This window comes from Halichoerus grypus, chromosome X (assembly GCF_964656455.1).
Source record: "Halichoerus grypus chromosome X, mHalGry1.hap1.1, whole genome shotgun sequence".
Classification (NCBI taxonomy): domain Eukaryota; kingdom Metazoa; phylum Chordata; class Mammalia; order Carnivora; family Phocidae; genus Halichoerus; species Halichoerus grypus.
This window is the reverse complement of record NC_135727.1, coordinates 117,441,423-117,458,455: the sequence shown is the minus strand read 5'-3', so window position 1 is coordinate 117,458,455 and position 17,033 is coordinate 117,441,423. Positions and strand designations below refer to the sequence as shown.

The following is a 17,033-nucleotide window of genomic DNA, read 5'->3' as shown; positions in this document are numbered from 1 at the left end:
CTCCTTGCTCAGCGGGAAGCCTGCTTCTCCCTCTCCCACTCCCCCTGCTTGTGTTCCCTCTCTCGCTGTCTCTCTCTCTGTCAAAAAATAAATAAAATCTTAAAAAAAAAAAAAAATCAGAAGCTCTTTATATTATTTTTTAGTTGTCAAGAATAAAACCTAGGTTGCTTCTGCCTTTCTGCTCTACCACCCCTGAGATGTGGCCCTTGTTCTCAAGGTCAGGATCAGGCTCCAGCTATCACATCCCATTGGCCAGGACTTAGTTTCATGGCCACCCTAGCTGCAAGGCAGAGGGGAAATGTACTCTTCATTCTGAGCACCTATGCATCCACTTACAAATTGTATTACTGTGGGCTAAAGGAAGAATGGATATCGAGGGGCATTCTTCTCTGCCACTGATGAATTTAGAGTATAATGGGAAATGAGACAGACGGTTTATTTTCTATATTGCAAAACCTTCTTATTCCTCGTGTACATTTGGGACCTCCTATGCATTTGTTAATTGAAAAAGGCAGTTTAAGTGGAGAATCATTAAAAAATGATGCATACATAGTTCAAACATTTTAACTTAAAATATATCACTATATATTCATTTACTACTCTTTAGAGGTAGGGTCAAGGCCTTTTGAGTATCTGTCTTCTGATTGTTCTGATGAGTCTTTCTTAAATACATCATATTCATAGTGCATCAACTATGATAGCCTGTGAGAGCATCTTTAAAGTGAAGTGAAAGCTTAAAAACATAGTAAAGCAGTCTCAGTGCAGAATCCTTATCACCATCACCACCTGTCCCCTGGCAGCGTTTTGTAGTTTTTGCACTCACATTTGATTAGGCAGCAGTATGTTTAGTGGTTTTCCTTTACGAAGTCTTTCCAAAGTATTAAACTTTGTTTTCTTATAAACAGCAACTCTCTTTATTTAAAACATTATTTCATTGGTTTATATGATATTTAATTGTATTAAAATAACAAGTGCATCTGTTATAAATAGGTATGAGAGTGTTATAAACAAACAACTGATTGTATATATGCAGCTCAACTGGTGGGAACACAATTGTGAGGTTGTATTAGAGCCAGCAGGTCTTCTAACTTTTTGGTCTTACGACTCCTATACTCTTAACTGGAAACCCTAAGAGCTTATTATTTATGTGGGTTTTATCTATTAATATTATATTATGAGTCAAAACTGAGCAATATAGGGGCGCCTGGGTGGCTCAGTTGGTTAAGCGACTGCCTTCGGCTCAGGTCATGATCCTGGAGTCCCTGGATCGAGTCCCGCATCGGGCTCCCTGCTTGGCGGGGAGCCTGCTTCTCCCTCTGACCCTCCCCCCTCTCATGTGCTCTCTCTCTCTCTCTCATTCTGTCTCAAATAAATAAATAAAATCTTTAAAAAAAAAAAACAAAAAACTGAGCAATATAAATTATTAATTCATTTAAGAGTAATGATAATAATCCCATTACATGCTAATATAAATATGGTTGTGGGTCATTCTTTCAAGTAAGAAATGGTGTTCTACCAAAAACAAGCAGGTAGTTCAGCTTGCAACTCACTCAAGTGATTTTCTTCAAGACAACCATCTTGCTTTGTTATGTAACAGAAGTGCTTTATGTGTATTCTTCATTTTATCATATAGATTCCTAAAAAGACATGTACTCGTAAGTTGAAATTTAATACAAGTAATAATTTTTACTGCTTCATCATAGAAAGACATCCTTAACTAAAACGGGCTTTTTGTCTTTTTTTTTTTTTTTTTAACTGCAAGAGTGTAACGTTGAAGAATCCAATGCCTTGATTTATGCTAAGGTGCCACCAGTTCACCCATCCTTGCTTTGAGTCATCAGTGTAAATACAAACATAGTGAAAGAGCCAACGAGCTGAGTGTTGCTATGAATATAGTTTTGACTTTATGGGCCTTCTGTAAGATCTGGTAACCACCCCTAAGAGATCCACAGATCATGCTTTGAGACCTGCTTTCCTAGATGGTCGTCTACAAACAATAAACTCTAATCATGCTGTGGACCTTAGTGTTGTACTTTACAGAGGGAATGGAAAATGTGTGGTTAATCTGGAAATTCAGTGGAGACTGGTTAAGTGGAGTTTCTACTTAATAAAAAATTTTACATGAATTTTAGAATTGTCTCTGACTCCAGACTAAGAGTTTCAAAACTTGATTTATTGGGAGTCTGTCATTCTTTATTTCACCAACATTTTCTGGCCTGTCTTAATTTTTGTATTGATTGCATGGATCACTTCTAATCTTAGGGATCATTTTCTTTTAAGAATATTTCCCAGGTCTCCCAGAAATATTTTCAAGGCTTGATTTTATTGCAGGGTTCTATTAAACATGCATAGTGGGATGTGTTAAAATGACTGTTTCCCCCCTCCTTTATACATTACAGCATCTTGTCTCTACTTTGTATTGCTTTTCCCTTGAAAGTATTCTAAAGTGATGCCTGAAAGGTTTTAGGGAGAGTGGAAAGTGCCAGGGTTATTATTTGGGGCATCACTGGGGAGTAGTAAAAATGGAATTTCTCTTAAAAGAGAGCTTTGATTTAATACAGTATCCTGCTTCTGCATGAAAAAGATAGTAGATGGAAAACAAAACAGTTTTTAAAAATGCATGCTGTATATTGGGTGAATTACCATCCAAGATGCTTTCTTAAGTTGTTAATACATGATTTATGGGTCTACCTAATTTGTGGAGATTAATGGCTCCCTATTTAATTTTTAGAATATGCTTGAATTGCTGGAAGAAATGCCAAATGGAGTTCCACCTGAAAAAGTTAAAAGTTACATCTATCAGCTAATCAAAGCTATTCACTGGTGCCATAAGAATGATATTGTCCATAGAGGTAAGTATGGAATTTTTGAAATGGAAAATATTAAGAAAACATCAGAGTTAACAATGAAATATTTTACATATTACTGTCTTAAGAGTATTTCCATGGGCACTGACGTTCCATTTAAATTAAATACATTTTGAAAGTACAGGATATGAGATGTCGTTCACCTTCCAAGTCTCCTTTTGGATCACCAAAAAGATGGACTGCAAATTTATTTGGATATTATGGTGAGATATCTGTTTGTATAACCAGATCTATTCTCAACTTTAGAAATGCCTAGGGATATAAAGAACTCAACAAATAGGAACTTTGAAGCTTACTTTGGGCAAAAAGAGCAAAGGGATGTTCTCTGTTGCCTTTTGGTCCTACTGGTAGACCAGAAAATGTGAAACCACCCAGAATAAGGCTTTAAACGTGGTCACTGACCCCCATTGACAGTCACCTCTCATTCCCTGTTAGACCAACCACCTCTGGTATATACCCTTCACTTCCTGAATTTCCCTATCCATTAGTGAAAAGTGCCCATTGCAAGTTGTAGGCATGATCAACCTTGCATAAAGGTAATGAGTTCGCTTCCGTAAACTGTTTTATTGCTATGAGGTGGGTGGTTTATAATAATAAAAGGGAAATTACTTTCTCAGCACGGTCTTTGACTGTACACTGTTTGTCTTCTCCTGATAATCTCTCTTGAATTCCAGAGTTTTACAGTAATGGGACACACTGATAAAATAATGAAGCCAGAAGATGTTTATCAGAAAGTCTTACAATATCTACTTCTTGTCTCTGAATTATCAGATAAATGAATACTACATTTTAATTTACCTATACAAACACACAAGCATATCACTTTAAAAATAGTCTCACTTTAAGAATAGCTTAAAGGTCATGTGAAGAATGCCAACTCCTATTATATCTAGAAAAAGACATTTTATATTTCTCTTGGATTTGACTTTCATACTAGTTACCTCATCAAGGTTTTTGGTGGTATAGATAGATCTCCAAGTCAACTGCATATCTATCTAGTGTCTAGGGTAATGATTCTATTAACAGTCTATACTACAATATGAGGCTATTAATAAGGAACTGATTTAGCTTCATTTCTATAGTGATGCTGTGATTTGGTTAAGTATATAGTAATAAATCAATGGTTGTGAATTAGCAGTAGAAACCATGATTCTGAAATCTACAGATTTTGCTCCTATTGCTTCCCTTTTTCCATTTTCACCTCTGCCATCTGATATAGATGATGGGTACTCTAAAAATAAAATTGTGAGATCTCCCAAGGCAGGAATTAAATAGCATTTTCTGTATATTTCTACTCAGCTCCCACCACATCTTCTGAAGATCCATGGAAAAAATGAGAAATGTTTTCTTGATTCATGTAGGATAACTTCAGCATTAGGTATTTATAATTGTGAACCACACAGAAAAGCTAAAGAGATATGTAAATGTAGACATTATATACAAAATCACAACAAATTCTATCGTTTTATATAGTTTTTCCTCTAGTAAATATAATGCTAGCTACTTATATGTGTTTTTTTTTAAAAGGTGGCAATCTTGTTTATTTTATTTATTTTTAAATTTTTTTAAAGATTTAAAGAGAGAGACACAGCGAGAGAGGGAACACAAGCAGGGGGAGTGGGAGAGGGAGAAGCAGACTCCCCACGGAGCAGGGAGCCCGATGCGGGGCTTGATCCCAGGACCCTGGGATCATGACCTGAGCCGAAGGCAGACGCTGAACCACTGAGCCACCCAGGCGCCCCTACTTATATGTGTTTTTAAAGTATCTGGGGGGGCGCCTGGGTGGCTCAGTCTGTTAAGCAGCTGCCTTCGGCTCAGGTCATGATCCTGGGGTCTTGGGATCGAGCCCCACATCTGGCTCCCTGCTCAGCGGAGAGCCTGTTTCTCCCTCTCCATCTGCCTGCCACTCTGCCTACTTGTGCTCTCTCTCTCTCTGTCAAATAAATAAATAAAATCTTTAAAATAAAATAAAATAAAATAAAGTATCTTGTGGGTGTGAACATTTCTTTTGATATTCTATCTCCCATAAATTTTTTACTACTTTATAAAGTAGTATAGTTCCTTGAAACGTGGTGGCCTAGATTCAGTGATTCTTAAATTCCTTTCAGAGATCGCTTTAATACCTTTAAGATTTGAAGGGAAAAATATTTTTTAAATTGTGGGTTTTCATGTTTCTCAAAAAGAAATTAGTTGAAACTTTTATGTATCAGCAAAAAAGGTGTTACCCTGCTTTTCACTGCCACAGTTTCTATTCACATTACCGTGGATATTTCTAATTAGGTGCCATTATAGTGATCCAATAGTGTCAATCAGCAGTCCATAGAACATTTTTTAATAATTGTTTTTTTTGTCTTTATACTTCAGATATAAAGCCAGAAAATCTCTTAATCAGCCACAATGATGTTTTGAAACTGTGTGATTTTGGTAAGTTAAAAAAGAAATTGAGCCCTGTAAGTAGAATTAATTTAATATAACATATAGGTAGCTTTTAAAGGCTTATTAAAAGTATTTTTTTATGTTTTGACTTCAATTAGCAGAGGAATATTCTGTTGGGTCGTATGTTGAAAAATTGATTGCTGGGAAAATACTCTCTTTGCATAGTGTTGTCTATTCTTTTTTAAAAATTCATAATGCAGTATTTGTTCAGTGAGAACACAAAGCAAATAGATGCACGTGCATATATTCATAAACCCAGTACTTAATGATTCCAAAAAACCAATTTTCTATGAAATCCACTATGCCTTCTGTTTTGGGTAGGATAAAAGAAATATTTTTAAAGTATTAAAGTAGGAATTATTTTAGGTATAATCATAAACACTAACAATATGCATAGGTAGATACATATGTATCATGTATATGCAATAGTTACATATCTATAAAGGTCAAAGACATTTTTAGAACAATTCCATTTATTCCCTTTAAATGTTCAATGAATGAGATTAGTAATTGATGTGTAATATTCCAGCTCCTGGTTGAGTGTATAAGGAAGCTTTTGAATTGTACTCTCTCCTAGTAGAAAATTGTGCATTCTTTTCCATATATATGAAACTGTATTAAGTGCTATTAAAAATTTGAGTTAAAATAATTCAAAAAAGTTTTAAAACTATAAATTAGGGTGTTTAAGTTCTGGGTCACCTTAAAAAAATCTTTTGTCTAATCCATATGCTGAAAAATAACAACTTGATTTTTTTTAATGTTTTTTTATATATTCAAGTATAATCATAAATATAATGTAAACCTCTACATATAAGTGAGAATTCATCTCCTTTCATAAGCATAGGTTAGATTAGTACCTCGGAGGTGGATCGAACAAATGAGAAATAGAAGCATTCTAAGAATGCACTGTGTGAATGACTAGTTTTCTCCAGTGTAGCTATTAGAAGCATGTGTAACTGTTTTCACTCAGTGTTTGCAAAGAATTTGAATATTATGAACCTGCTTGCCTGAGGAAAAATGTTTTATAGTAAGGGCTTAAATTTTTTCATACTTTATAAAGAATATTGCAAAGAAGAGTCCTGCTATATGTTAAACATCTTATGAAGTGCTTAGAAGAATAAAAAAGAAATACCAAAATACAGTTATTTAAAAGATTTTGACCTTGACATTTTTAGCACTTTCTTAGTATTATGATTTTCAGGAATATTTCTGGTTCTATTTCTCACTTCCTATCCATAATTGTGACTACCATCAAATACTGAGATTTTATGCACCTCATATGCCCTTTACTATGCATCCATGATTCTATGGGTTGGTGATCTGCTTAAACCCCCAAATTACTGAAATTTGTAAACAAGTTATAAATACAAAAGAGATGCTATAGAATGGTTAATAATAGGAAAAGAGTATCCCTGGCCTGGCATCATTTCTTTTCTTTTTTTATTTTTATTTTTTAAAGATTTGTTTATTTATTTTAGGGAGGGAGGGAGAGAGAGAGAGTGTGTGTTTCGGGGGGGCAAAGGGAGAGGGAGAGAGAATTCTCAAGCAGACTTCCCGTTGAGCACGGAGCCAGACTCAGGGCTTGATCCCAGGACCCTGAGATCATGACCTGAGCTGAAATCAAGAGTCGGACACTTAACCAAATGAGCCACCCAGGCACCCCCTGGCATCATTTCTTAAAGGAAAGGCAATTTGAAGTGGTAAGGAAATTTCACATGGCTGCACTGCATGTGGTTCTCTATGTCCTACGTGTCCCCAGTGAACACTTCTCAACTGCTTTCCTTCCCAGAGCGCCGGGCTCCTTTGTCTAGCTTGAAGAATCCCATTTGAAAATAGGAATATTTCTTCCAAATATGTCTTATGAAGAAGCGTTGATTAACTGACGTTAGGGCTTTGTTTTTTGCTGTGGTTGTTTTTATTTTTTACTGTTACACTGTTTTCTACTTTTCAAAACTGACACCTTAATTTTTACCCCTAATTTTAATGTTCTGGTTCTCTGTGACTATCCATAATGCTTTTGGTGAGTTAGGTGGCTTATTTTTTGGCCCCAAAACCTTTTGAAAGGGTTTGGAGGGAAAATAATTATTGATAGAGTCTGTAAGTAATTAAGATACCCCTAATATGCTTCTCAGTCACATTAGGAGATTAAAATAATTTTGGCCTGCTTAGTTTCCATCATTGCCAACCATTAGTTATCTATATAATGGCTAGAACTGATCAGCAACAGTAGATCTACAAATAGTAATGTTAAGTCCCACATATCAGAATATAATGAGTGGCTCAGTTGGTTGAGTGTCTGCCTTCCACTCGGGTCATGATCTCGTGGTCCTGGGATCGTGTCCCCCATTGGGCTCCCTGCTCAGTGGGGAGTCTGCTTTTCCCTCTCCCTCTGTGATCTCTCTCTCAAGTAAACAAATAAAAAATCTTTGGGCGAAAAAAAAAGAATATAATGACCATCTGTGACAGGGTATTTTAGCTTTGACTTGGGCTCTTGTAGGGACTTCATTTTGGTCCTAAGATTTGCATTTATTGAGAGAGCTGACTTAGAAGTATGCTCTGAATGCTTATAAAAGCATGTGATAACTTGAAAAATATGGATTTCTTTAATATAGGAGGAGACTGGTTTTTTTAGTGAGTACACTGTATATTTTAATTGACATATGAATGGACTAATGTTTTAAAATAACAAAGGCACCATTAATAAACAGCCCATTCAGTGCCAGTTATTATGTTCTTTTGATGTTCCTTTAAAATATTACTAGCACTGAAATACTTTGCCAACATGAAGTTATTATTTCTTTTTCAAAGTTATACCTTTGGGTTTTTCTGTCTTTCAGGTTTTGCTCGGAATCTATCAGAAGGCAATAATGCTAATTATACAGAATATGTGGCCACCAGGTGGTATCGGTCCCCAGAACTCTTACTTGGGTAAGTTACCTTCCCCAGATAAAATAACTTTTATATATCTGCTGATCGTGTATCATTAGCTTTGGGATCATCTATGGAAGATAAGAACTTTAGTTAATTAAATACCAGTTACCTATTGCAGTGTAACAAACCACTCAAACACTTAATGGTATAAAACAAACACCATTTTATTTGCTCACAGTTCTGGGTACCAGTGATTTGGGGGAGTCAGTAATTGAAATTCAGCTGGATTGTTCTTCTGCTGGTCTCAATGGGAATCACTCAGGTAGCAACAGTCACTCAGCAGATCATTTGGAGGCTGGTTGGTTTACGAGGCCTCAGCTGGGACAGACCATCTCTGTTCCATGGAGACTCATCCTCCAGTGGGCCAGTCCAAGTTGCTTCATGTGATAACCAAAAACTTCCCTGCAGCAAGAGGGCAAGCCTCAAAGCAAAGGTGGTTTTGAAGCCTCTCTTTGCATGGCTTTTGCCTCATTGGCCGAAACCTGTTACATGGCCAAGTCCTGATTCAAGGGATAAGGAAATAAACTCGACCTCTTGTTGGGAGGACTGGCCTCCCTGTTGGTTCGTTCGTTCATTCATTCATTCATTCATTCATTCAACAAACAGTAATCAAGTATCTCTTATACCTAACCACTTTGCTAGAAACATGATGTAATTATTGAAGCAGTTGCCAATTTTCTTCTGAATAGAGAAATCCTGTTTGATGATAAATGGCTATTCAAACACACTGCATTGATGATTTTCTCAGCAACATCATATCCATCCACTTTGTGCCCACCCTTCCACTTTCAGTGCTCTTTCATTCATCTGTTAACCCCAGAAAAGGGTTTTCTGATAAGATTCTTCTTTTCTTTTTAGTAACTTGAGAGCCTAAGAAGGAGCCTATCCTCCTGAACTCAATCACATAGTTAATATGAATAATCCTCTACTTACCTTAGTGGTAGTATTTTCTTATTTTCCCTACATTGTATTTCCTTCTTGGGGACCATCCAAGAATGGAGAAAGAAGGCACATTCTGCAAATAAAATGAGATGTGGTGATGATGACTGGTGCTCTAATTACAGGTTTCATCTTTTTAGTGTGCCATATATATATCTGGGGGACATGAGAAATTTAATTTTTAAAGGCTTTATTTATTTGTTCATTTTAGAAAGAGAACTTGAGTGGGTGGAGGAGCAGAGGAAGAGGGAGAGAGAGAATCTCAAGTAGACTCTGTGCTGAGTGTGGAGCCTCACACGAGGCTTGATCCCACAACCTGGAGATCATGGCCCGAGCTGAAATCTGGAGTCAGACACTCAACCCACTGAGCCACCCAGGCACCCCGAGAAATTGAATTTTTAAAAGATACTTTTTATATAGTAGGAATACAAATTTCTGTGTTTCTTTTGTTGACGATCATGATGACTATATGTGTAAGTTACTGAGGGTTTATTTTGATATTGACAATTTCCCAGTGTCTATCAACCATCTGATTGTAATTCTTGATTCATTGCTGACATAGAGCATATAAGAATTATTGATACCAGGGGCGCCTGGGTGGCTCAGTCGTTAAGCGTCTGCCTTCAGCTCAGGTCATGATCCCAGGGTCTTGGGATCGAGCCCCTCAGCGGGCTCCCTGCTCAGCGGGAAGCCTGCTTCTCCCTCTCCCACTCCCCCTGCTTGTGTTCCCTCTCTCGCTGTGTCTCTGTCAAATAAATAAATAAAATCTTAAAAAAAAAAAAAAGAATTATTGATACCAGTTACTGAAAGCTTTACTGTTTTTTTTTCTTTTTTTTTTTTAAATCAAAAGCTTGGTTTATCTTGGGAAACAAATGGTGGTTAGTCACTTTATTATTTCTCTTTGTGTGGATAGATTTTAGAATTTCTGTGCTAATTTTTAAATTTGGTTTTAGGATTGATTTTCTTTTGTGTTTGTCTTTGTTTCTTTTTCTGTGTACCTCTGTCTGGACTTAATGGGATGCATAATCCATTTTCTTTTGGGAAGGATTGGAATTTGAGTTTACTGGACAGATTTACCAAAGAAGAAATGAGTATGAAGTAGGTCGTTCTTAGAACACCATCCGAGGATTCAAGTATGGTAGAGGACTTTTTATGATAGGTTTTGTCTATATGATGGCCCCAAGGAGTTCATTCTGAGGACACCCTTATTATAGACCTTCAGAGAGTATTTGCTGCCTAATAATACCTGTCAGGAAGCTGCAGTTATGTTTAGAGATGTGTGGGAGCTACCAAAAGTAGATGGGGACTCCAATTAATTTGAGCCAAATTATACATTGCTAATTAAACGATTGTCAAGTACTAGTTGAAGAACCATATTATTCGTGTAAAAATCCCATTGACATCAGTTGATAGTTGGTTAATATTAAGAATTTACATTTTTGTACATTCTTAAGACTTTGTTCTTGACATTCAAAATAATTCCAGCTGCATAAATTATTCACATCCGTTGACAGAAGAAAAATAGCGCAATTTGGGTATGTAGCGATTTTCCATAAGTTTCTCTATCTAGCACAAGTTTTTTCTTCTGTACAGATATTAAAGAAAGATCAGTATCCTTCCCTCCCCAACAAGCTACCAAAAAAAAATTTACATGAAGTTTCCTAATATGGTCCTTAGGTTTTTGTGGGAAGGAAATGAGATAAAGAAAATACTGACTTTCGGTTGTAATGACTTACTGTCCTAGAAACATATTCTGTATAGTGTTAACAGTGCTTTAATTTAGAGTGTCTGTTAAAAGTTTTGTATTCCTGCTGTATCATTATGGCATTCTAGAATTTCATCCCGTATTTTTTTCAGATACTTTATTTTGTCTTACCTTCTTTTAACTTTTTTTTTTTTTTTTTTAATTTCTTTAGAGAAAGAAAGACAGTATGAACAGGGGGGAGGGGTACAGGGAGGGAGAGAGAGAATCTTAAGCAGGTTCCATGCATGGAGCCTGATGTGGGGCTCGATCCCACAACCCCGAGATCATGACCTGAGCCAAAACCAAGAGTCAGACACGCAACCTACTGAGCCACCCAGGCACCCCTGGCTTTCCTTTGTTAAAACTTGGATTATTTGTGTTTGAAACTAAAGAAAATAGGTTTCTTAATCTGCCACATATAATTTGATTTAAGACTATAGATATTGGGGCATACATATAAAGCTGTTTTTGGAGTACTTAGGTTTTCACTTATAGCCTTCATTTATTAATAACAGTAATACTCCTAAAGCCCTCTGGTAAACTCAGATCCTAGAGGGGAACTGTAAACCCCTAAGGAAATGGAAAAAGCATGCTTTGAGGCAAATAGTTATCATAAAGCTCCATATACACAGGGTACAAATAGTTTTAGGTAAATAATGCAGTAGAGCTTAGCCCACTCTTAGGTATTAGAAATTGTGATTCTATGCAATCAGAAGTTAAATAGTACTCAGTGTTTATTGTTTAAGAAGACATGTGAGTCGGTAGTACATTTTAATAGACTGATCTCAAAAAATGGATGAGGTATATAACTTTTTGACATTTCAAGAGCTAAAGGATAATTACCTAGAAAATGCATTTCTTGGAAGCATTTGATTTTCTAAGTGAAGTGTTAACTCATCAGACATGTGCACTGTTTTAGGGTTTATTAAGCCATTCATGTTCAAGATATGCCCAGATATGAATAGATTTCAACTTAGTGTATACCAACTAAATTATTATTAAACTGATGGTTTTACTAGCATAGATTTATTTACTTGTGCTCTGAATTTTTACTTGGATATCCGTAATTCCTTTTTTTCAGCCTCATTTTTAATTCCTTAAATACACAAATTGCTTTAAATCATGAATCTGTTCAAAGTAATTTGGAAATTATTAAAATGTATTTCTTCATTTGCAAGATAATCTCTCCCTTTGCTTTTCAGAGCTCCCTATGGAAAGTCCGTCGATATGTGGTCAGTGGGCTGTATTCTTGGGGAGCTTAGCGATGGACAGCCTTTATTTCCTGGAGAAAGCGAAATTGACCAACTTTTTACTATTCAGAAGGTGCTAGGACCACTTCCATCTGAACAGATGAAGCTCTTCTACAGTAATCCTCGATTCCATGGGCTCCGGGTAAGAGGCTTTACTAAAACTCCAAATGGAATCAATACAGCAGTATTTAAATCATTGTTCATTGCACAATGGAATGCTAAGCTGTCCATTGAATACTATTCCCTTTCCCAATACAATGTTTATAATCCTCATTATAATATTTTATCTTTGAATCTTACATAGTATTTGTGAATTTTAAGAAGTAGTCTGAATTTGAAAGTGGCAGCTGCTAATGTTTTTCCTAATTTATAAGTTCCAAATTTTCAACTCTGTTCTAGCATATGCATTATTATATTCTACACTTTGGTTATCTCAGAATGTTTCTTTGTCTAAAATATTAAGCATCCCCAAAAGATACAAAATGTATAAATGACTTGCTAATTTGAACAAATGTATTTGTAATGATTTGAGGGAGAATATGAATACTTGCATTCTATAGATTTAAAGGTTGTGTTCTAGCATGTATTTCTTGTCTCTTGACAGTGAAACATCAGATCTTCTTTTTAAGCCAGTATATTGTCTTGGGCAGCCTTTTCTAGACTTGCTAACTTTGTACAAAACTTGTTTTCAGAGCATATGCTTAAAAAGGATCTTAAGGTATAAACTTTCCCCAGGTGAGAGACAAGCAACTTGCAGAGGCACCTTATTAGAGTAGCCAGATATAGGCTGCTTCTCTCTTCCATCTACCCCCAAAGCTACTTTTTTAGTTTTCAACTACTCTGGGCTAACATGCCAATTGGTGACCATTGTGAGAACTCTAAAATAAGCTCACCGCCACTTCCTTTCTTTCTCTTAAATGCATGATTCTCAAACCATGTTTTCTTGACATTCGCAAAGCACTTCATTTTTTCTTTTGACTTTCTGGACCTCCGTTCATTCCACTTTGAAGAGCATCCCCTCCTCATACATGAGAGCACCCAACATGGTGCCCGCTCCTCTCCAAACTCTTACCATGCTTGTCTTTCCTTTTCTTTGCCTTCTATAAACATTTTACGATTTTTCCGGCTTCATGGATTTGGGATTTGTGGCTCCTTCTCCCGGGAAGGTGCTTCTGTTGTGTGGTCCCTTCTCACTTCGTAAATCTCAGCTCCAAGAATGTACCCTTCTGGGGCACCTGGGTGGCTCAGTCGGTAAGCGTCTGCCTTCAGCTCAGGTCATGATCCCTTCTGGGATCGAGCCTCGCATCGAGCTCCCTGCTCCTCGGGAAGCTTGCTTCTCCCTCTCCCACTCCCCCTCCTTGTGTTCCCTCTCTCGCTGTTTCTCTCTCTGTCAAATAAATAAATAAAATCGTTAAAAAAAAAAAAAAAGAATGTGCCCTTCTCTGATGACACCAACATACTGCCCCCACCCTCTTCCTAGTGTCTCCCATAGCACCACCCTTTTTTTTTTCCATCCTAGCACTTCCCCTGGTATGTAGTTGTGTTGTTCATTTGTTTACTTGTTAATTATTAACTGTTGAGTTCTCAACTACTGGAGTATAAACTCCCCAATGGCAGAAATCAACTGTTTTTTCACTCTATTTCTAACATCTATAGCAGAGCCCAGCACATCTAGTTAGGGACACAGTGAATACTTGAATGATGGATTGAGCCAGTTTGTGTCACCAGCACTCAAGCTCAGCTGAACCTCCCTTCTCTCCATCTCTAATGCTTCTTTCACCCTTAGCACCTTTTTACCTGAAATATTGATGATCACTCCTAAACACATCTCTCCAACTTTCTGTCTTCACTTTAGTGTTTTCACATTGCCTTTGGAATAATCTTCCCTCAAATTATGCATTCAATTATATCTCCTTTGTATTTGAAAGTCTGTATGGGATTGCTTACATTTAAACTCCTTAGGGGGTAGCATTAAGAACCCCTTGCTCTTAGCCCTTCAGCCTTGTCTGCCACTCATTCCCACCATTGCCCCCTACTTGTCAACGTACTGAACTTCTTACCATTTCCTTGACATGTTCCTTCTACAGCGCTGTATTTTCATTTCTATGATGCTCCTAGTACTCGCTCTACTTCATGGACAGCTTTTCCTCCTCCTTCCCCCAGACTGATGTCAAGTGTTCTCCTTCCGGGAAGCCCTTCTAGACTCCTCCAGGGAGTGGGTGACTCCCCCTTCTGCGCTCCAGTAGCTCTCATTGCCATCTCTTTTAAATAGCTGTTTAAAAAAAAAAAATGTATCCTCACTGAACTGATGAATTTCTTGAGGAAATGAACTATCATGTCCACCATTATATTCACAGCACATCTAGAGTAGTGCCTACAAGGTTGAATAGTAATGAAAGATTGAATATTTGACCTCAGGATTTTAGCAGTAACTTCTGGAACATCAAGCTTGGCCTGCTGGCTGCCTGTTCTTTGCCTGGTTAAAGAGACTCCGTGCTGGATTGCCTGAAGAGAGTGTAAACAGATGTGTTATGGTACCTGGCCTTAATAACTTATAAACTAGCTGAAGAATTGAGACGTTTTTGCATGAAATAATCGGAAAGCAATATAACTTATAATAAAGCACCTCATTCTTTACTGCATTGCACTGTTTTCTAATACATCTCTCAGTATGGCTGAGATCATGAGAGTGTTAAACATTCTGGAAAGTTAGAAATCATAGTTGGCTGGATTCACTTGAGAAAGATTTATAGAAATTTGAAATTTGTATGGATATGAAGAATGAGTAGCATTTAGATTAGATAGGCCAAACGAAGGATTTCTTTCCCTCATTTGTGTGTGGTCCGTTTTGTTCACAGTCTCCTCACTAAATAGTATTATCTGTAAAATGCTGGATAGCACATGACAGCATCGCTTATAAATAATCTTCATAGAAATTGCTGCTTCCATGACACTTTGATTTTTATAAACTTTAATATTTTACAGTTTAGTCTGAATGTGTTTGTGGTATTTTAACTAAATTAGATTAATCTTTTTGGAGGTTTAGCAATGTCATTTGAGAGAAATGTCTTCCTTTATCATTTTGTTGGAGAATATCTGTGGAAGATAGCTAAGCATGTAGAGTGTGGGAACTGGAACTTCCATGAGATACAGACTCGCCGGTGACCAGTCTAGTGTTATTGGCGTTTTGATTCAGTTGTGTAGAGATTGGAAAGTCAACCAGATGTTGCTCTATTGGTATGCTTTATTTTGAAAAAGTAACAGTTGATGTCCCATAGTCTAGGGCATAGACTCTGGAGTTAGACTGCTGGGGTTCAAAGCCTGGCTCCATATTTCCTACATGAATGACTTTGGCAAGTTTCTTATGCCTCTGTTTCTTTGTGTAGAAAATGCTGATAACAGAAGTACTACCCTTTAGGGTTGTTGTGAAGGTGAAATGTTATCTGTAACATGCCCAGACCAGTGCCTGACACATAGTAAGTGCTCGCTAAAGACGTACTCTCGTGGTATTGTGTTGTTCAAGTGATTAAGAAAGAAAAGCTACTCATTGGGATATAATTTAAACTTTTATGCTTGAGTTTTGGTTATTTGTTGAATTATTACATGAGAATGGTAAATTTCATTCAAAAGCATATATATTAAATTTTTTTAACTTTGGTCATTTTTTTATCATATTTTTAATACCTTTTCACTCTGCATTAATTTTCTTATCAATGAAATGTTACTTCTGAAGAAAGAAAGGGACATCTGGTAGCATAAGATAGACCTCATAAGCAAAATATTAATTAAAATGTAGCAGTACAGAGTTATTTATCACAGCATGACAGGTGTCTCTCTTTGGGCTGATATTTAATACTCCAACAACATCCAAAAGAACTTCCGTTGAGAGAGGTGCCTAGGTTCAGAAAGAGTGTGGGTTTGGATTATAGACCTGGGTGCAAATATTAGTTCTGCTTTTTAATTATGTAACTTGCCTTGAATCAGTTATTTGAACTTTCTGATTGTCACCTTCTTCATCTCTAAAATAAGAAGAATTGCTAAAATGCCTTGTATAGCATCGCTTCCCTCTGTAATTAGTTATAGATTATTGCCTGTGTGTCTGTGTTAAGTTCATGTTATTCCTTCTACTTCCTTTATCTGGGGTGCTGTCCTACTTTTCTCTGTCCTCACATTTTTCTTATCTTTCAAAACCTAGTTCAAATATTATCTGTGGATTCTTTTTTTCTCCAGCTGCAAACCACCTTGGTCTCTCCTTGCTCCGAGCTTCAAGTAGAATTTTTGGCTGCACATTTCAGTGCTGATTGCTGTCCCAGCCAGAGTGTAGGTTGCTTAAGTGCATGGTTTAGGTCTGACCCATATGCTGTAATTCCTGCCATCCCTAGCACAGTGTGCAGATAATAGATAATGTCATAATCTCAACTTAAGTGCCTTGTTTGAATTTTCCTCCATAACTAGTCCTCCCATGCACGTATTGAACACGTTTAAGGATTCTAGTACTTTGAAATGCCTTTTTTTTTTTTAAGATTTTATTTATTTATTTGACAGAGAGAGAGTTAGCGAGAGCAGAAACACAAGCAGGGAGAGTGGGAGAGGGAGAAGCAGGCTTCCCGCTGAGCAGAGAGCCCGATGTGGGACTCAAACCCAGGACCCTGAGATCATGACCTGAGCCAAAGGCAGATGCTTAACCGACTGAGCCACCCTGGCGCCCCTGACATGCTTTTATATTGGTATAAAGGAAATAAAGCAAAGGAGCCTTCCCATTAGGGTGGAGTACATGGCATTGGGCTCTAATACTTTCTCATCCACTTAGATGTTGCAAAATGCGAGGTGGCAGAGAGGACAGAGCACCTAAATAAATTTGACCTC

General features: G+C 37.0%; 1 protein-coding gene across 2 annotated transcripts in view; it reads left to right on the top strand.

Moving 5' to 3' along the window:
* Nucleotides 1-17,033, top strand: part of CDKL5 (cyclin dependent kinase like 5) — a 198,550-nt gene that overhangs the window by 146,631 nt on the left and 34,886 nt on the right. For both annotated transcript variants that reach the window (XM_078065480.1, XM_078065479.1), the window contains exons 6-9: nucleotides 2,732-2,852; nucleotides 5,232-5,291; nucleotides 8,141-8,231; nucleotides 12,120-12,309. In XM_078065480.1, coding sequence (XP_077921606.1) covers nucleotides 2,732-2,852; nucleotides 5,232-5,291; nucleotides 8,141-8,231; nucleotides 12,120-12,309 — 462 coding nt within the window. The remainder of the gene's footprint in view (nucleotides 1-2,731; nucleotides 2,853-5,231; nucleotides 5,292-8,140; nucleotides 8,232-12,119; nucleotides 12,310-17,033) is intronic.